We start from the raw sequence: 21,972 nt of genomic DNA, 5'->3' as shown, positions 1-21,972 counted from the left end.
GGACTACAGCAGTAAACAGATAAGAATCCATGTTCTTTTAGAGCATGCATTCTCATGGAAATGGGAGAGATAAATTTAAGAGAAAGTTGTATGCTCTGGGAGAAGTAAAATGGAATAAAGTAGGAAGTATGAAGAATAAAAGGGGATAATAATATAATAAGGAATAAGGGGGTAAAATAGGGAATCCAGCATAAGAGTGTGGGGATTATGATTTAAATTAGATGACGTTTGAGTAATTGAATTAGCTGAGGATGGGAATTGTCCAGAGGCTACAGCAAACACAAAGGCCTTGAAGTGGAGATAGACTTGAATGTCGAGGAAGACAAGGAGAGCAGTTAGCCAAATGAACGTAGAAAGTTGGATAATTCTAAAGGACCTTTTAGGCCGTTATGCAGGCTGTTCATTAGCCTGACCCAGAACTCAAAGCCGTTGGAGTTGTGACATGATCAGAATTCACAGTTCAACAGGACCCTCTGGATGCTGGGTTGAGAATAGACGAAGGAGACGCCTCACAGTGCCCTGGTAAACGCTCTTAAGTAAACATTTATAACTGAACTGAAAACGTCATCAATGATATCCCTATTTTATTTTCCCTTTTTATAAGGAGAAAGAAATGTTATTTATGTCCCACTAGATCCGTTTCATGACTGTGTAACTTATAGCTGAAAAACACTGCTAAATGAGACACAGCCTCTGCCTTGGTGGGAAGGAAGTAGAAGTAGGGTGTTGCATATTAAAGGAAAATGAACAAAGTATAAAATGGAAAAGGATGAAAACATAAAATCAGTACTCTATCAACACTTAGCTTAAAAAATCAAGTAATCAAATATCAGTGATACAAAAGGCCTAATAATGAAGAGCCCCACTCCCCCAGAGGCAACTACTTTGAAAGAAACTTTTCTGGTTCAGATTTCCTGGGGCTTAACTCCATGTTCTAAATAATATGCTTATAGTGTTTATTTTTTGGTTTATCAACTTTAGACATTCTCTGTTGACTTCTTGCTATGACAGATGTTTTCAGTCCCACTTCTCACTACTGACCTTCCTCGTACGACGGTCACAGAACTGGCGCCTCTCTGGGGTTCTGCCCAGAAGATTAGCCTTCCTCGGCTGCTGCTCCCCCTCTGTGAGTATTCTGCTCGTCTCCCTCCACTGTGCCTAATCAGTTCACATTCCTCCATCCGTTCTCCATCTTTTCAGAACCATGGGCAATCCACCTAGGTATTTTTAAAATATCTTTAAAAAGTATATTTTTTACTATAAAACTAAACAAAAAGTTATTTTTAAATTTCTTTAGAGAAGTTTATTCAGTTAAGTGAAGGAGAAAGGATAAACACTTGCTCACGCTGGCACCTTGAGCTGGAAACTAGAGGTAGAGGTTTAGGTCAAATTTTTTGGCCTCATTTTTTAAAATACATGTAGTGTATGTGTTTTTAAGAGATATACTTAATAATATTTTATTTTTCAAAAACATTATAAATATTTTCCTGTGTGGGGAAATACTTTTTCAAAGTATTTAAAATTGATATTTAGCATTCTTTCATATGTAAATATCGTAGGATTCCCCAAATTTTTGACTTTAGGTTATTTTTGTGTTACAAATTATTTAAATTATAGCTAATGCTGCTGTGGATTTTCCTTATGAATAAATGTTTATACATAGTCTTTTTATTATTTCTCTTAGGATAAATATATAGATGTGGTCATTGCTGAATCAAAGAAGATAAATGTTTTTGGGGTTTTTTTTTTTTTCTGTTTTGTTGGGATAGGATAGATATACAGTGCTGTGTACGTTTAAGGTATATAGCATAATGACTTACTATGTTGTGAAATGCTTACTACGGTAAAATAGTTAGCATTCATCATGTTGCACAGTTACTCCAGTTTCTTTTCCGCTTGTGACGAGGACTTTCAGGGCTTACTGTCTTACATCTGTCAGAAGTATAGCACACAGCAGTGCTAGCTGCAGTCGCTGTGTGGTGCGTTACACCCCAGGTCTTAGTTTATCTTGTAACTGGAAGTTTGTGTCTTTTTGAGGTTCTTAACAAATGTCGCCTAGAAGGTAATAGTCCCACTATCACTGTATTAAAATTTCATTTTTTGCTGTGTTGTTACTATTAGAGACTTCTAAAAAAGGCTTGATTCTGCTGGGTAAAAAGAATATTTTTATTTAAAAAACTTCCAATAAAATTGAATGCTTCTTGACAGTTTTGAATTGTATGTGTGGGAGAGAAGGAGAGGCTTGTTTTAAAGGTTTGTAAGAGTAGTTCTTTGTCTTTCTTTTTTTGACCACACTGAGTGGCTTGCAGGATCTTAGTTCCCCAACCAGGGATTGAACCCAGGCCCTGGAAGTGAAAAGTGTGGAGTCCTGACCATTGGACCACTGGGGAATTACCAGTGCCTTTGTAAATTTTTATGGCGCTCTTTTTCAGTTGTCCAATTAATTAGGCTTTCTTTGTGTTTTCTTTGACACTTAGAATATTTCCTGTTCCTAAAATCAGACAAGACTGGAAAATTTGAAGATAGCTCTGAAATGGGTGGGGTTGGGGGGAGAAACTTTTGAAAACAATCGATTAGAAACACTTGGCCTTCAGCTTGTATTGAGAAAAATCTATCATGATTTAGATTTCAAATTGTTGCTGCTTCTAAATATGATCAGTTGCCTTGTGCTATAAAATGTTAAATTATTAAATCTGTCCATCAAAGGACAGTATATATATGAGATGTTATTAGTACTAGTAACTCTGTGCTTGGGTAATCTGGCTAAACTAGTCTTTCCGCAAAGGGCATAATGCTTAAGCTTTCTTTTAGTGAGTCATGGAATGTTACCAGGGAATTTGTCACTATTTGGCATAATTCCATTAGGAACTTAGGCTGGCAATAGTTTAGTCCTTTTTGGGGAAAAATTAATTTCATTTTAGACAGAAAGAACTTTACTGACTTTTTAAGCTATTTATAAGTAGCTTTGTAACATTTTATAAAACAAAATTAAAAAAAAAAAAAAAAGCCCTTAAAAAAGCCTAAATGGCAGTGGACCAGACTTCATAGTAAAAGTTATATTAGGAAAAGAAAGCTTGGTTTATGAATTGACTACAGCAGATAGATCAGTGCTATTTTTGAAGGAATCCCTATTTTCTGGGATTATTGAAATCCTTAATCGTTATAAAAATGCCTTGAATTTTCATGACTCTTTAAGCTATAGAAATTCCTATTCATGAGCAGTGGATTAATTGGGGAGAGAGAAAGAGAGAAAATGTCAATCTCTTTTCACCCAAAAGCTATTACTTATGGTTTTGTTGTATTTTTTTCTTCCAACCTTTTTAATATATTTCATAATCATGTGTTACTGTACTTAGTAATATAAATATTTCTCATTTTACTACACTGGTGTCTTCACTTTCATTTTTAATGTGGCACTAGAGCCCTGTGGGAGACCTGGGTTTGATCCTTGAGTTGGGAAGATCCCCTGGAGAAGGGAACTGCTACCCACTCCAGTATTCAGGCATGGAGAATTCCATGGACTGTATAGTCCATGAGGTCATAAAGAGTCGGACATGACTGAGCGACCTTCACTTTTGCAGCCCACCCAGTGGCAATCACATAATTTTTTGTTTAGACTATGTTTTGGAAAAGTTTAGTTAAATTCTAGTTTTTCACATAGGTGCTTAGATTTCCTTTATAAATTTGAGTAAATATATTACTGGTTTCAGAGTTGACTCAGATTCTTTACCTCAAGCAGATAACTGTAGCAGAAGGTGGTGGTTGGGGCGGGGAGCCAGTGACGTAGAGGAATGAAATTGGAAGCAAAGAAGCATCCTTTCATCTTGTTCCATCCTCTTCCCCTCTCTCCAGTAGTCTGGGTACAAGGCATTGAATTCAGATCACAATCTTTAGCTTTACTGTACTCTTGTTAGCTAAATATTTGTTAATTCTCTTGGCATTTATTATGCCCATCAGAGCTTTTTGATATGTGTAAGGTACTAAAGTGCTTTGCCCCCAAAACAAAAAATCAGTATATCAGTATTTTGAAGAACATAAAATAGTTGCAATGTGTATATTTATTTAAATAATTTGTGAAAAGTATTTCTATTTTTTTTTTTTTTATTTAAATGAAGACTAGTTTATCTTCCTGTTCTAGTTCTCAGTTGGGAGAACCAGACTAGCCGTTACTTTTCTAGTCTAGGCCTCAAGTTCCCACTCCATAAAAATGATGACTTGCAATTTGATATCCCTCACAAACCTACGAAGTCTGTTTTGTGATCCATTTGGAGTTGTTTTTCATATACATGTTGTTAACAGTGAGAATGAGGGTTTTGGCTTACTTGAACCTCACGCAGACTGAAATGGCCCTTCATTGAGGAGAAGCTTCACAGAAAACAAGGGAGAAGGGGTTCACACAAAGGCAAAGCAGGGCAGATTGGTTTCCAAAGGCCACATATTAAGGCAAGGATAGCAGATGTCTTTCATCTTGTGTTTTTTTGGCTGGAGTGACTCCTGAATACTGTATTAAGAAAATTTGGGTTCCATGATTGGTTGTTAATGGTTCCTTCATTGAGTGTGGATCACATCCAAGATGTGAGAGTGATTAAGAACAATGATATCCTCAATGTGTACATAGGGATCTGTCATACAAAGTGGTTAAGAGGATGACTGTTTCTATTTGAGGTGTTCCACATTGATCTCATTTGTATATTTGGACTTTTTTGTGTTGTGATAAAATGCACATAACATAAAATTGATCATTAAAACCATTTTTAAGTGTATAGTTCAGTGGCATTAAGTTTATGCACACTGTTTAGTTACCATCACCACTGTTTCCAAAACCTTTTCATCATCTCCAATTGAAAAAACTCTGTACCCACTAAATAGTTTAACCCATTCTTGGCCTTCCACTGGCCCCTAGTAACCACCATTTTACTTTCTGTCTCTATGAGTTTGACTACTCCAGAAACCTTGTAAGAATCACAAATAATCTGTCCTTTTGTGTCTGGCTTGTCTCACCTTGATCTTTTCCAGATTCATCTGTATTGTAGCATATTTTCAGAATTTCTTTTTTTTTAAGGCTGATACTCCAGTGTATGTATATACTACATGTTGGTGTTCCCTTTCATTTTGGTTTTATTATCCAAGTAATTTTGTTGCCAAATCTAATGTCATAAAGATTTCCCTCTGTGTTTTCTCCTAAGAATTTTAGAGTTTTAGCTTTAGGTCTGTGATTCATTTTGAATTAATTTTTGCATCTGATGTGTGGAAAGAGTCCAGTTTCATTTTTCTGCATGTGGATATCCAGTTTTCCCCAACACCATTGGTTGGAAAGACTGCCCTTTCCGCATTGAATGGTCTTGACACCCTTGGCGAAAATCATTTGACTATGTATGCCAGGGTTTTTTTTACCTGAGCTCTTATTTTATTCTGTTGATCTCTTTGTGTTTTTATGCCAGCACCGCACTGTTTTGATTATGACAGCTTTGTAATAAGTTTTGAAATTAGAAAATAGGAGTCCTCCAGGAACTTTGTTCTTCTTTAAGATTGTTTGAGGAAAAGATTCAGTTGTCCATAGGTTTCTCTCTTTTTGAAATTTAAAAGTTCTCAATCTGTTTCTAATGTTTGTCTTTTTTATTCTTAAACTGTATAGGCACATCTATAGAACAGTGTATTTTGTGTGTGATGTATGCAATATAAAACATGTTTGCTTTAAAGGGTTGTTATAAAGCAAGGTGTAGCTACTACCTCGGTGAAGAAATAGTTGTGTAAAGTTTTAAAAACAATTAAACTAAAGCATGGCCAATCAAGTGATTCTGTCAGCTGAAGTCAGAAAACAGAACTGTGTTTCCCAGGGTGTACTAGGAAGAATACTGCACTGGGGGTGTGTATGCAGGGAATTGGAGCCCTGGGGACACAATAGGACAGGATTTCCTAGAGCCTGGTGGTGTAGGGAGAGTAGGGAATCTTCGAGTGTCTAAATCTGAAAATACTAAATTTGTAGTTTGTTTTGTCCAGGATTAAGAGGGAATGGGATTAAGAGTAATGTAGCTAGAAAGCAGTGCCTATTAGAGCTGAGTCATAATGTAATAAGAATTGAAGCTATTTTGAAACAGAGTAACTTGATCTGGTTGGAACACTAATCACTACTTGTCAAAACACCAAGCTCTTTACATAATCAAAGTCAAGTGTGGTTGTGTATCCAGTTGGATAGCCTAGATTTAAATGTCATTTTGGCAAACTGTAATGATAAATACTTAACAATTATTAACTATGTTTAGTATGGTTCTTATTTAAAACTACATGGTTTATACTCAGGGTTCATATGCTTTAGCTTTTTTTGTAGAAGTTTTTGTTTCTTCCCTCCCCCAAATAAATGGCTCCCTTTGAACCTCTGAAATTACATTTGAGTGATAAGGACAAACAGAATTCATATCTGAAATGGGGCAAATTCACTAATAGAAAAATACTAGGGAGCACAGATGAGAAGGTTAATTTACATCCCTGATTTGGTGGGGTTTATAGGAGGATCTGGGGCTTCCTAAGTGGCACAGTGGTAAAGAATCCGCTTGCCAGTGCAGGAGGTGCAAGAGACGTGGGTTTGATCCCAGGGTTGGGAAGATCCCTTGGAGTAGGAAATGGCAACCTGCTCCAGTATTCTTGTCTGGAAAATCCCATGGACAGAGGAACCTGGTGGGCTACAGTCCATGGGGTTGCAAAGAGCACATCTTAGGTAAAGGTTTGAGGAGGTGTTTAAGGCATGATGGTGAGATATACCAGAAAGTGGATTAATAGCAATTTATCACTGCTGCTTCTACATAACCCACCTGTTGTTCTCCTTTCTGGAAGAAAGCTTGGAATGGAACTGGAATAGCCTGCTGCTTAGATTTATTTTTTTCCCCTATGGCAAGGGTATGGGGCGAGGGATTGGGCCTACTTAGAGGACATAGAAGAATCAGAAATCACGCTTTTTAATATGCATTTGTGAGTTAGAACATCTTACATTTATGTTAACAATTCCAGTTTTTACTTTGTGCATTGCTGTTTTTGTGTCTGTAATGTAAATCTACTTATGTGCTGCTGCTGCTGCTAAGTCGCTTCAGTCGTGTCCGACTCTGTGCGACCCCATAGACGGCAGCCCACCAGGCTCCGCCGTCCCTGGGATTCTCCAGGCAAGAACACTGGAGTGGGTTGCCCTTTCCTTCTCCAATGCATGAAAGTGAAAAGTGAAAGTGAAGTCGCTCAGTCGTGTCCGACTCTTAGCGACCCCATGGACTGCGGCCTACCAGGCTCCTCTGTCCATGGGATTTTCCAGGCAAGAGTACTGGAGTGGGGTGCCACTGCCTTCTCCGATTCTGGTACATATCCCTCTTTATTTTAGTTACGCTATTGTAAAAATGGTAAAGCTTTCTGATTCATTTTGAGCCTATGTCCAATATCAAAATCTGACAGCACACAGAAATACTCTGGACCAATCCCGGTTATAGATGCCAATGTCTTCTAATACATTAAGGAGGAAACAGTCCCATGATTGTGGATCACTAATAATATATGTTGAAAATGCATTTGAAAAAATTTGGCTTCCATCCTTTACCCTTAAAAACAAACCAGGTTAGGGCTGGTCCAGTGGTTAGGACTTCATACTTCTTGTGCTTACCTGTTCTTCATTTATGAGGAAGACTATGAAAGGATTTTCTTCTTAGAGTACAAGTAAGCACAAGATGGATATGAATTTTCATAATTAAAAACTAAATTTGATTAAGCTATCAGTCATTCAGGTTGATAATACACCGATATGTAGATTTTTTATTTTTAATGTGACAGAATTAAGGACACAGCAAGAGAATGTTTGACTTTTGCATGCTAGCATATAATAAGATCTGTATAATGAATCATTAGCTTCTTACTTAAGTAAATGATGAGAGTTTGACTGTTGTAAGTATCAGATGCATTTGGCCCTAAATATCACACAGTCTTGTAACTTTGTGTTTAGAGTTTATCCTGGAAATGAGATGGCAAGGGGACACCACATGGTTCAGTTAGTGTATTCTTCTAACCTTCATCAGATGGCGTATGTCACTGCATCTCATTTCTCTAAGAAATTGTTTTCTGTCATTCTTTGCAAGCCATTGGGATGCAGTTAAGTCAAACCATTAGTTAGCATAGGAAACATTTTCTATTCCTTAGAGGTCAGCTCTTTCCTTAGATTGCTTTAATAACTACTTAAACTTTCCATCTAGATGGACCATCTACTTATAGTCTTGGTGCTTCTTTCTTTTTCATTTTCTGGGTTTAAGTCCGTTTTTGTTGTTTTTTTTTTTCCTGACTAAGTCCACTTGTTCCTTGTATTGTTTTAGGGATGTGTTCTTCATGCAGTTAGAAATAGTCTGTTTTACTGTCTCTCAGTCATTTTATCTGAGTTTTATTTAATTTTTGTTTTTTAAGTTTCTATCATAAGCTCGCTCAGTCGTGTCTGACTCTTTTGTGACCCCATGGACTGTACCCCTCCAGGCTTTTCTGTCCATGGGATTTCTCAGGCAAGAGTACCAGATTGGATTGCCATTTGCTTCTCTAGGGGATCTTCCTGACCCAGGGATCAAACCCGAATCTCTTGTGCCTTCTGCCTTGCAGCCAGATTCTTTATCTCCTGCCATTCACAAATGACTGGAGACTTTGAAATACTTTTGTGAACGTGTAGGCAAAGTTTACTTTTATTAAAGAAAAGGCTCATTGCCAATAAACTCTTATTTTCTCTTTACCTAAAACAAGCTTTCCAAATCATAAAAATCAGTATTATAGAAAATTTGGAGAAATGTAGGGAGTTTAATTTTTAATATTGGCATGCTTTCTTTCTATGTGTTCTGTAGCCAATTTAGAAATTTATCTATGTGTATAACAAATAAAAGAATGGAACTATCAATTTGGGTGCTTTTCTTTTCTTGGTAGATTTTAAGGTGAGTCAAACACTTTATAAGGAAATGCTGTTATATACAAACATGAAACCAAAGTCAGAATTCAGTGCCATAGTGGAAAGAAGCAGTGAATTTAGATTTCACTGACCTTTAACTCTTGGGGGAAAAGTGGATTATTTGATAAAATGCCTTGGAACAACTGGTTTATCATACTGGGGATAGGTGGAGGGGAAGATGATTTATGTGTTTATGTTTACATGAATTATAAAAGGACCGGGATAGTTTCTGAGTGCTGACTTACAGTGTGCCAGGTGTACCGTGTGCGTGAATATGTTCCTCAGACAGACCTTCTGAAGTGTAGACAGTGTTATCCTCACTTTACACAGGAGGAACCATGGTCAAACAGTTGGCCAAGAATTGAAATTAAAGATAAAATCATAAAGTAAAACCTATCGAGAATATTATTTTAGTCTGGGCTTGAGGGAGTTAGGCTTTTTTCTAAGCAAGACAAACCAAAGAGCTATGAAAAAGATTGATTTTTTAAAAAACTTGCACTCTTTGAACTTATTCTTAAATGAGAATTTAAAGAGGTAACACAAGAACATTTTAAAACAAAAATGGCAGTATAACTGCCATAATGCTTATAAAACTCACCCAAATCAATAAGAAAAAAGCTGAATCACTTAATGTAAAAAAAAAAAAAGGGCAAAAAATACAAGTAGGTAATGCATGTAGGGAGTTGTCAACAGGAAAAGGATAATATCCAAGGCTGTAGAGAAATATATACCTATAGTGTTTCTGGAAATACAAATTGAACTTTTGATGGATGATATGTATGTTCCTTTGACTCACAATTCAACTTACAGGAGCTTGGATTCTAGGTAGTACCTCCACAGATGTACAGGACAGTACAGAAGTGTTTTTGGCAGTATTATAAATGAATGAAGGGGGTAGAAACTGTCTGATGTTCGTAGCATACTTGAGTGACTAAGGTATAAAACGATACCTCATTTTCTGTACTATGTGGCATAAATTTTTAATTTAAGTTGGTTGCATTTGACTAAAAAAAAAAACCAAAAACTCAGATACTATTATAAATATGATTGATCTGTGTTACTACAAACATGTTTTTTACTGCCAGAAAGAATTCCTGAAAGGGTTCTAAAGCTGAGAGAAGAAAATTCTGAAAACCTCTAAATAGTTTTGAGTCCCTTTTAGTATAACCCATTGACTTATTGATAAGCCAGGATGAGGGGAGAAACAATACATATATATACATCCCATGTATTGATATATGAAGCAGAGCAGTTTACCTAGTTTTACACAAAACACATAGATAAGGTGATAGGAACTGTCAGAAACCTTAATTTAATTTTGAGTAGTACTTAAGGAAATCAACATGAAGTGAAGTAGTTAATGATTCTCACCCTCAGCTGGTGGCAGAGTGAACAGATTACCCCATTCATCTACCTCTGGGGGTGATCACACCTTACCAGCTCTGCTGAGAATGTTTGTAACCTCTGTGTAATGTGGTTTGAGAGAGTAAAGGAAAGCTAGGAACTACTGCTATACAGAAAGTATTAGAGGCGAAACTGCCTAGAGACCAACTGGGATGTAAGCTTAAAAATATGACTCTCTGAATAGAGAAAAGGGTACTCTTAGCAAGAGGAATTGAACTAGGATAAGTTTAGACAGTGTTTTAGACATAAAGTAAGTTTAGACATAAAGCTGAGTGCCAAAGAATTGATGCTTTTGACCTGTGGTGTTGGAGAAGACTTGAGAATGGACTGCGAGGAGATCCAGCCATTCAATCCTAAAGGGAATCAGTCCTTGAAAATTCATTGGAAGGACTGATGGTGAAGCTGAAGCTGCAATACTTTGGCCACCTTATATGGAGAACTGACTCACTGGAAAAGACCCTGATGCTGGGAAAGATTGAAGGCAGGAGGAGAAGGGGACAACAGGATGAGATGGTTGGATGGCATCACCAACTCAATGGACATGAGTTTGAGCAAGCTCTGGCAGTTGGTGATGGACAGGGAAGCCTGGCGTGCTGCAGTCCAGGGGGTCGCAAAGAGTCAGACACGACTGAGCAACTGAACTGAAGTTTGGACTAAACAGGAAATTTGATGCTTAATTTATGGAAGAGGGCAGGAGTGGTACCAGGTTTAAGGAACTAGAATTCTGTTAGGACCTTTCTCCTTGTTGCTTGCTTTTGTTCATTTTCGCGTATCTGCTTTCTCCTTGAGATCTGAGCTGTGGGCCTACCCCATGGATTGGAGTTCCTTTTGTTTAATGCCAGTTTGAAAAATTCTCAGCAAGATCTTATTCTCTTGGCGTGTCAGGTATTCCTTCACTCACTTGTGTGTCCCAGCGGTACTGTGTACAGAATAAACTGGTACAGAACAAGCAACAGCAAAACAAGTAGTTGTGTGTGATATTCAGGGGAAGGTAGTATTTCCCAAAAGAAGTACTTAAAGTATGGCTTGTTCTTGAGATTCTGAAGAAGACTGTATTCATTTTATCGCCGAGTCTAATGAGCAATTTTAAAGGAGAATAACAGACACTTGACATTCATTGTACTCTAAGGTGGATGGTCTTGCAGTATTGCTCCTCTGTCCTGCAGCACTGCCATGGGATTTACTGTACTTTACTGACGAGCAAAAGGACATCAAAAAAGAGTCATGACGTGTTTAAGACGCTAAGGATAGTGAGAGAGTTGGCATTCGAACCCAGGTGTTACTGACATAGGACCGTGCTCTGCGCCCAAACTGTGGCCCATGTTTTCTCTTGTGAGATGAAATTCACATGCCTCTCCTCCCACCTCTGCATCGTGTCTTTATCAACTTATTTCTAAAAAATAAATGAGAAGTTTATATAAAACAGTAGACTGTAGTTGTAGTGTCAGGGCCTAACAATTTATGCCCTGGGGGAATTCCTGCCATACTAAATCTTGGCAGGGACATATGAGACAGCTGCTGTACTTAAGCACAAGCAACACCATATTTAGGGCCTACTGTTGAAGAGCCCTTAGATAATAAGTGTTTGAAGAGGATGTAAGCAAGGTGAAACATTGCAGGTAGCAGAACTTCCCGAAGTGCTGTTTTAGGAGTGTGGTCCGGAATTCTGCCCAGCAAATCCTTTCAGAAGCATATTGCCAAATATTTGCAAGATAGGATCTCCGGACTCTTCTGCTCCTCTGCTTCATATTCCTTATGTGCTTGAGGCACAGTAAAAGAAATTCATCTAGGCTGAAAATGTTTTCGATTAGGAAATCAGCTTGCCTTATCCAGCCCTAGCCTTGGACATATAGTGTAAAGAAAAAAATTCTGATTTTAAGCAAACTTTAAAGTTTACCAGAAATCTGTTGATTTAATTGATGCATTTATAAAATCTTTAGAGGAAATATGAGCAAACCATTGGTTGTTTGCTGATAACACTACTTTTTTCAGTATTGATTACTTAATGGAAGTTTGTAAGACCAGGGATATTTTCCCAGTTAATTCTGGTAACTAGCTTTCTGGCGATATATGTGTTTTAAAGTAATGTGGCAATTTATTCATGTAATAATGAGGTCAAAATTATTTTGACAAACCATCTCAGTGCTTAGGAGTAATTGGATAGTGTCTGGATAAAAGGTTCTATCTGAGACTTCAACAGTTTGAAAGAAAGCCAGTGTAAAAATAGTCACTTTGCAGATATGCACCTTACAACCAGCTGTGTGTTACATAAATAACCTTGACAGGAATGCACATTCCCAGGAGCAGAAGACCACAACCATCAAGACACAAAGGAAAGTCATTGCTGTGCTATAAATATGTTTGGCTTTGTAACTTAACTTAGTCAACTGTTGGTCTTGGCAAAGTGTATTTACGATTAAAGTAGGTTATTTTTTCTTAATAGCCAAGTATAAAATGACATACACTTGAGCCTTTGAATGTTGTTATCCTGAGATACCTTGTATTTTTGATAAAGCCCAGTGAAGGTTTATTTTCACATGGTTGACCAAATATTGTAAACCATTATTTTAGACTACATTAAAACTGTCTTTTTAGCATTTGAAAAAAAAACTTTTATGGAGAAAAAAAATTTAAGAATATAATAACACCAAAGTTGACTGACTGTACAATGAACCTGCATGTGCTTACCTAGACTCAACAGTTGCTCGGTCACAACCAGTCTTGTTTTATCTGTCTCTGCCCACTCCCTTGTGATTTTGAAGCACAACCCAAACATCATCATCATTTGTCTGTAAATGTTTCAGTAACTTTAAAGATTTATGTACCTCCTAAAAAAGTGGGAGTAAAAAACCATGTGGCATGACCACACTTGAAAAAATTAAAAATAGTTTAATATTGTTAGATGTAGTTAGCCTCTAAATTTGTGCATGTGTCATACATTTTTTAAAAGTCTGAATTCAGTCTTCTCTGTTGTTGCTCCTTGCAGTATACTTATTGAGGATTCTAGACCTTGCCTTTTAGAATTTCCCAAAGTATAGATTTTACTAATTGTATCTTGGGAATATTAAATATATTTCTCCGTGTTTTCTGTAAATTGGTAATTGTGTCTAGGGGTTCTGGTTTGTGAGTCAGGTGAGATCACTTCATAAGTGGTGGTGTATTTATCAGGAGGCATGTTAATGTCTGCTTGTCCTTTCTAAAATGCCTAGGTTAAAATGACAAAATGGCAAGGTTTCAGTAAGTTTTCATTTTTCAACTGGACTGTCTCTGTAGGGAGAGATACCTCATTTGATCAAATAGTAGTTACTGTTTGATTTCCTGACAATGCTATTTGTATAGAAAAGGAAGACTAAATCTTGTGTTTTTGTTTTGTTTTGTTTTTTTTAAAGGAGGAAAAAAAAAAAGTGGTTTTCAAAATAACAAAATGGTTTACTAGCATCCTGTACTGGGATCAGTCAATTTGTTGTTTCTTGTATCAGTTTATAAACTCATGGGTTGAAACATATGTTTCAGTCCTTAGTGGTTATTAACTGTTGATACTCAAATTGTCCCCTGTGGGCCAGTGGAAGTCTCTTCAAGTTGTCTGAGTTCTTTTAACATGACCATGGAATTACTTGATAGCTTCGGTTTTATCTGTTATGAAAGTTGAGCCTAGAACACTTCCTGCCCCAGACCTGGAATCACCCATTTTTATGAAGAGCCCTGCTCCATTTAAGTGTAGCTCATATATGGAACGGAGAAGGCAATGGCACCCCACTCCAGTACTCTTGCCTGGAAAATCCCATGGATGGAGGAGCCTGGTGGGCTGCAGTTCATGGGGTCTCTTAAGAGTCAGGCACGACTGAGCGACTTCACTTTCACTTTTCACTTTCATGCATTGGAGAAGGAAATGGCAACCCACTCCAGTATTCTTGCCTGGAGAATCCCAGGGACAGAGGAGCCAAGTGGGCTGCTGTCTATGGGGTCGCACAGAGTTGGACATGACTGAAGTGACATAGCAGCAGCAGCAGCATATATGGAGACTATATTCTGGGCGCTAGAGACACTCATTGCTGCAAAGTTGGTCATTTTTCTTGATTTTTTTAGTGGACAGAGCTCTGCATTTTTAAAGCTTTATTGTGGGTTCATATGGATACTTTTGATTCAAATTTAGGATTGAAGAGTTTTTACTTTTCATGTGTTTTCCTTTTTCTCTTTTATTCTTGAATAATGATTATATCATAGCAAGCCTGCTCATACTTTATTTTCCACTACTTATACCTATCTAAATCGTTATTCTCAAGGACATTACCTTGTCCTTGATTTCATTTTTAATTCACGGTTTATAGACCCTCAGTGATTTTCAGATTCACAGCATGCATACATAACTCTCATTTAGCAATCAGCAATACTTTGGGATTATTGAGTTTTAGAAATTGAAGTATAATATGCACAAAGAAAAATGCATAAATATTATGTACAGCATGCCATTACTAGCATCCCAGAATCTCTTTCTTTCTTCTTTCCGTATACCACTCATTCCCCATTGAAAGAAAAAGAAGAAAATGTGACTGTTGTCCTGACTTCTAATGTTACTCATTAGTTTTGCCTGCTTTAGAACTTTAAAATTTTGTCTGAGCATTCATGATATGAGAAAAAGAGAGCTCTTTCTAGCTGTTTCCAACTTTACTCATGTCCAGGTAGCATCCAGAAAAAAAGTATCATTATCTTTTTCACATTCAAAACTTCTCTGTAATATCTTAGGAATCTAAGTAAAAACCCAGGCATATACAGTTCTTGGTTTAAATATTTGTCTTAAGCAGGCTAGATTTTTGTGTATGTTAGCAATTTCCATTTCCCCTCATTGTATTTTTACCCTTTGCATGTTTCCCCTTTCTTTTGATTAACAGGAAATCTATCTGTATTAGGGATATTAGACTTTTACCTATTGTGCTGTAAACATACGCTCCTAGTCTCTCATTTGTGTTTAAACTTAATTGCCCTGGTAAATTTAAAATACCTTGTATAGTATGTTCTGACTGTTGAGTTTTGTGTTCTGCTTAGGAATGCCACCTCCAACTAAAAGTATGTTAAAAAATAAATCTGCATCTTTTTTTTCCAGCTGACTTTCATTATTTACTTGTATTTGTATTCAAATACAGTATGAGGTATCTCTGTTAGCATTTAAATGTAGTAGGCTGTTTAAACATCTTTCCTTGGACTTTCCCATTAAAAAGGGGATTTAAAAATGGAATTTCGCTGGAATTTCATCTACATATGGCTACTACACTTTTCATCACAAACTTCTGGAGGAAATTTCCACCTTCATTTGTTACTTCACCTTCTTTTTGTCAATTGACTGTTATCTGCATGGCTTTACAATTACACTGAAACCACCTATGCCCAGGGCAGCCTTGCCATTCTTTGAACTGAACCCAGTAGACTGAATTTAGGCCTCCTCTTTCCTAAACAGTGTGCATTTATTGTTGGCAACTTTCTCCTTGGAACACATCTTATTTGGCTTCTTTGATCTAGCTTTTTCCTGGTTTTCTTCCTACTGCTGTCTTATTTGTAGCTGTTTCTTTTTTAATCTCCCTGATATTGGTATTCTCTAGAATTCCTTCAGTTAGATTCCACAGTTCACACTTAGGCTCATCCTTGGGTAATACCATCAGTCTTATGGCTTCAGTTATCAGCAATATTCTGATAATCCCCAGGTCTCTAGCTGAAATTTCTTTTGGAAACAATGTATTTATGTCCTATAGGTACATAAAACCAAACCTGTCGTTTCTTTCCCTCCCTCTAAATTCAGCACATCTTTATTATAATTCCCATTTCAGAAAAAGAATAGACTTCTACCCAGTTTCTCTGCATAGAAACCTCTATTTGTCATTTTAAAAAGTTGAGTTGAAACTCAGATAACATAAAACTAGCCATTTTAAAGTGTACAGTTCAATGGTATTCACAGTGTTGTGCAAACAACCACTGTTACTCTCTTCAGTTTCAGAACACTTTCATCACCCCACAAAAACTCCCAGACTAATTAAATAATTGCACTCACCGCCCACCCCCCACCCCCTGTTCTGCTTTCTGTCTGTGGATTTGTAGATATGAAAGGAATCATACGGTATGCGGCCTTATGTGTCTGGTTTCTTTCGCTTAGCTTGATGTTCTTGAAGTTCATCAAGAAGCAACATGCCACAATCGAAGTTGTAGCTAGTTGTAGCATGTATCAGCACCTAATTCCTTTTCTTATGGCTCGATTATATTCCATTGTATGTATATGGTATATTTTGTTTATTCATTCATTGATGGACATTTGGATTCTACTTTTTGACTATGCTGCAGTATAAAACATTTGAGTATAAATTCCTATGTGGATAAATGTTTTCATTTCTCTTGGGAATATACCTAGAAGTGTAATTACTGGGTTATATGGTAACTATGCTTATAAACTTTTTGAGGAGTTATGTATTGTTATTGACTTTTTAAACTCCCTATATCACCAGTCTTGGTTGGTTGATTCTACCTCCTATGTATCTGTGTTTTCCATCATTATTCCCACTACTATATACTGAACATACACTTTCCAGGATTACTTTAATAGCTTCCTTTCCTTTTTTGGCTTCTTTGTCATCACATGGCCTTACTCTATCACATACTTTTCACATTCTGAGAGATTGGTTTTTGAAAATGTAAATTTCATGAGATGACCTCTTTGTTTTAAAAACAAAGCAAAATAAAACGCAAACAAAAATTGTTCTCTGGGTAAAACCTAAACTAACATGGCTTACAAAGCCCCTTTGCTGTCCTCCTCCTGACATGCTGTCTAGCTTCAGCTACATGGTGTGTTGCACCCCTCTGCCGCCATGCTGATCTCCATATTTCAGATTTTTGTAGTATATATTCTTCTGTCTAAGCCTTGCTGTTACTCTACCCAAATCCTTTGTCTTATTTCAGATATCTCTTCTCTTTTTAGAAGACTTTTTGTCTCTTTTTGATTGTATTGTGCCCTTCTTTGTGCCCCTCCAAATTCCTGTGCTAATGTTGGACCATTTAATACATATTGTAATCGCCTTTTTACTTCTGTGAGAATCAGGAGCTAATAGTCAAGTGCCAGGGGATGCACTACAGACTATAAGTATGATTAATAGGAATTTAGCAGAAGACAAGATTATTTGGTAAATTGTTTAGGGAAGGCCTCATGGAGGAGGAATATGGTACTTGAATTGGACCTTGAAGGGAGCGTTCATAAAAAGTATGATAATGGTTGGCCTCTATAGGTAGATTAAATCTGTTAAATGTCCATGGATCTAGGCTATGAGGAGCCATGCTGGGGGCAAAAACCATGACAAAACCGATATGGATGGACATCTTTCAGCATTACTTTTGTATTACTTAATGAAACAAGCAGTAGGCACAGTCACTCCTGTAGAAGAGAAGAATGCAAAGAACATGTAAAAGATTTTTCTAGAACTTGTGTATTGATGAAATATATAATGAGAAGCAATAATATACTTTATGGAAAGTATAAGGAAGTTTTCAAGGGTAGTTTTGACCATATATGCTAATTTAAGAATCTATCCACCTATGTTTATAAAATTCCACTGGACTTCTAATGCAAGATTCAATAACTAGGTGATTTCTGGACAAATTATAAAATCTCTGCAAGACTCTTACAGCTATTGTTGGAGAAAGTGGTCTGAGTAATATACTAGTGTTTGTCCAGAGAAAGGTTAGAAATGAGATAACTCAGTGTAGAAATTTCCTGTCCAGATAGTGATTGTGCTCTAGTCGCCCCTCAGTTGACAGTAAAAATGGGACTTGCAGATCTTTTCCGGAATGTCTGCAGCATATTGACACTCAGTGAATGTTTGCATTCATAAACAAAATAACCAGATTGAAATACAACTTCGTTGCATTTTCAGTATTTAAAGAATGTCTTAGAATGGCTGTTTAAAAGTAAAACTGCATTTCTTATATTTTGCAACACGGTACTGATTTAAAACTATTTATAAAAGTCTGCTTTGCCAGTTAGGCAAAAATATTAGACTTAGAAATTAAAAAAAAGAATTTCCTTCAAATTTTGAGAAAAGAAGCCATTCATGTTTAAATGTAAATAAACTTTCACTTTTGGCTCTCTCTGGGTTTCACTGGCATGTTGGGGTGTTAAATCTTAGTTGTTGAAATAAACACCTCTGATTCCTCAAAAAATTAAATATTTTCTTCTCAGTTAATAACACACTTTGTTCAGTTTTTTATGGCACTCTGAGTTGTGTTGCACTTACTTATCATGAGACCAAGCTTCTTGAGGAGGATGGCAGGAATTATGTGAGAATTAGAAACCTGTTCAGCCACCTAGCAACTTCTCTCTCAGTTGCTCTCTTGGGTGCTTTGTCCCCTCTTCTCAGTTTGAGCCAACCAGTGCCTCTTGTTGGTGATTCATATATTTATACACAACACACACACACTCAATCATGACAGTGGTGATGACTTCACAGCTGTGTATATATATCAATGTGTAAGAAATTATATAATTTAAATGCCTACAATTTACTGAATGTCAATTATATCTTGTTAAAGCTTTTTTAAAAATCCTAACATGATGCCCACCATCGATGGGTCATTACTTTATTAAGCCCCGTGTCTCCAGGAACTGTTCAGACTTTGCTCTCTTTCTCACCTGCTCCTCTCAGGGGCCCTCATGGCCTGCGTCCCCCTACCTCACTAGTTCTCTGCCTTTGTTTTTATCCCCAGCCCCCATCATTCTCTATCCATGCTAGCGCACTGTCTCTGGAAGAGGAAGATCTCATGTTGCTAGTGTTGTTCCTGTAGGCCCCAGCTATTATTCTTAAGCCATTCCTGAATGCTGGAGATTGTGGCAAAAGGTTCAACATACACAGGCAGGACAGAGGGAGTCTGTCTTCTCTGAGAACTCAGTCTGTTGGGGCACACATGGACGCCAGCTGCAGACATGTATCCCCAAGAATGCAGAGGACTTAGTCATGCAGATACATAGTTACTAGTATAAATTAAGATTGGTTATATAGCAAGTTCCATTGAAAAGGTACCAGGCACTCTATTGGTATTTCTGAAAGGCCAAAGACCCTAAAGACCATACCATAAGAATTATCAGAAATACTGGTTTGATTTTCCTCTGAACCAGAATCTCTGGGGAATGAGTCTGACAACTGCATTCTAATAAGCTCTCTGTCCCACTATACCTATATACCACCAGAGAGCTACTTAGAATGGTAGGAACCTTGCTGGAAACCAGGGTAGATGTAAAAGGGGGGTAGAAGTTGATCTTCTGGATAGCTTGCTTTACCTATTGCCTCCTTGTGTTATAGAAATGAAAGGTTTTGACATCAGGTAGCATTTTGCTAATGGGTCCAGGTGTATTCATTTAATAGTTTAGAATTTTTAATGGTCTGTAATGAATGTTGGGTGAAGATTATGTACTTAAATTTTGTTATAAAACTATTCTTTTTCCACAGAGCTCAACAAAAATCCAGTGGAAGGCTTTTCAGCAGGTTTAATAGATGACAATGATCTCTACCGATGGGAAGTGCTTATTATTGGTCCTCCAGATACACTTTAGTAAGTATAATGGAACTGACATCCAAGTGGAACTCTTTTAATAATTAAAATATAAACTATTTTGACAAACTGAAGTTTCCCAGTTTATAAGAATGATTGTTAATCACTTAATTAATCACTATTAACTGATATAAAGATAGACAGCAGAGTGTGGTGTTATCAAAAAGCAAAGAAAAGATGGACTTTCTTATATATGTAGTACATTTTTAGATTCAGAGACCACACACAGTCTGATTTTCTGTTCCAAGTGTTTGCAGGTCAACTTAAACTTACTAATATTTAATGTTCTGTAAGATGGATCATGACTGTCTGATGTCAATGACTAGTACAAGTTGCATGCTTTTTATAGAAGTTGAGGTGTTGGGAAAAAATGCAGCAACCTTCTCAAAGCCATGCAACTGAGGGATAGTAGGGTCTTTCTTGGGAGATTCTTAGTCACTCAACCTTGGTCCTTGATGGTACTAAGCAGCAAGGATTTGGATACATAAGACTTTTTTTCTTTTTTTTTTTTACAATGAGAGTTTTATTTTAGATGTTCTGAATGGTAACTCCTTTGCCTCCCCTCTGCACCTCCCCAACCTGATGGAAGAGAAAATCCAGAGCTAGTTCTATACCAGAGCAAACTGATATATGACATACACAGTTGAGCTGTAGTATTGATTGGGAGGTTTTCTAAGGTCTGAAAATAAATGATTTAGGTTTTGTCACAACTATTGCTGATCAAAATTTTTGCTGATTTATTTCCCAATGGTACATTTGCATTGGTAATTGTTACAAGCTAAGATAACTCAATCTAGTCACTCTATCTACAGTGATAGTTTGGTAGATAACAGTATTCAGTGAAAGCCATCCTAGAGGTCTTCCCCCACAACCTTAATATTATTTGAAAGTAAATTTCTTACCAAGTTTTGCACACAAAATCATACTTGTGCCTGGCTTCTGAGCCTGATGAGGTTCTGTTCTGGGTTTCTAAATCAAAACACATTGCATGAAGGTTTACTCAAGGAAGACACAGCAGCATTCCAGTGACAGAATCTTGTTGATCTTAAAGTTGGTTTGTGATAAAAAGAGAAGTTCTTCTGAACTAATGTCTGAGTAGAAAATGAAGTGAGGCATCCAGGTTTGACCTCCCGTCTCTAAGGACCTCACATGATTTTTATACTTTTTTCATGAGATGGTGGCAAGCACCGCTAAATGTTACTAGCTGGTCCGTATACATGTTGTGTCCCTTCAGCTTCATGAAAGAGAGACACTTTAATACTCATTGTACTAATTAACAGGCCATCCTTCCTACCAATGAAAACCTGTTTCTGGCATTTCATATACATTTTAAAAGTGCTGACTGTCTATCTGAGGCGTGGATAACAGAAGCGTTTGTGGCAGCTCCTCTGGAGTTGCTGACTGGCTGCCACTTCCTCACTGTCCCTTACTGATGAGAGCACTGACTGCACCCAGGCTACAGTTTAACCTCAGTGCCAAATATACTTTGAGCATCCTGTGAACAATGAAGACTTAATGCCGTTGACAGACCTTATAATAATCATCCAAATTTACCTGGGTATGATTCCTTTTTATGAATGACCTTTTCTAAAACTCACATGCTAGAAGTTATGAAATTCTTTATAAAGCCTTCAGGAAGTGGGTTTAAGATTTATTGAGTGTTGGCCATCCCTTTTAGCAACTTCCCATTTAGAATTGTTTCAAAAATAAAGCATTGTAGGCATTTACACTACTCATTCATTTAGTTTCCTAATGTTTTGAGCACTCTTATGCTAGATGCTACAAACATGGGCTTAAATCACTTAATAGGTGCTGCTCCAAAGCGGTTACAGTTTAGTTGGCAAAGCTGCTCATTGTGTAGTTATTTAATACACTTTGGGGACAGCCATGATGGAGGGAGGCATTGGGATATGGTGAGAACTCACTGGGTGTGTGGCAAGTTTTCAGTGTATTGGGGAATTTTTCCCAGAGGAGGAGATGTCTAAAATGAGAACTGAAGAGTTAGTCACTGTATTAGTAGGCTTCTGGCTATAAGCAAA

General features: G+C 37.1%; 1 protein-coding gene across 2 annotated transcripts in view; it reads left to right on the top strand.

Annotated features, from left to right (window-relative positions):
* UBE2G1 (ubiquitin conjugating enzyme E2 G1) overlaps positions 1-21,972 on the top strand; it is an 89,982-nt gene that overhangs the window by 40,554 nt on the left and 27,456 nt on the right. For both annotated transcript variants that reach the window (XM_070389251.1, XM_070389250.1), the window contains exon 2: positions 19,831-19,933. In XM_070389251.1, the coding sequence (XP_070245352.1) occupies positions 19,831-19,933 (103 nt within the window). The remainder of the gene's footprint in view (positions 1-19,830; positions 19,934-21,972) is intronic.

Source organism: Bos mutus, chromosome 19 (assembly GCF_027580195.1).
Source record: "Bos mutus isolate GX-2022 chromosome 19, NWIPB_WYAK_1.1, whole genome shotgun sequence".
NCBI lineage: Eukaryota > Metazoa > Chordata > Mammalia > Artiodactyla > Bovidae > Bos > Bos mutus.
This window is presented reverse-complemented; position numbering and strand designations above follow the sequence as displayed.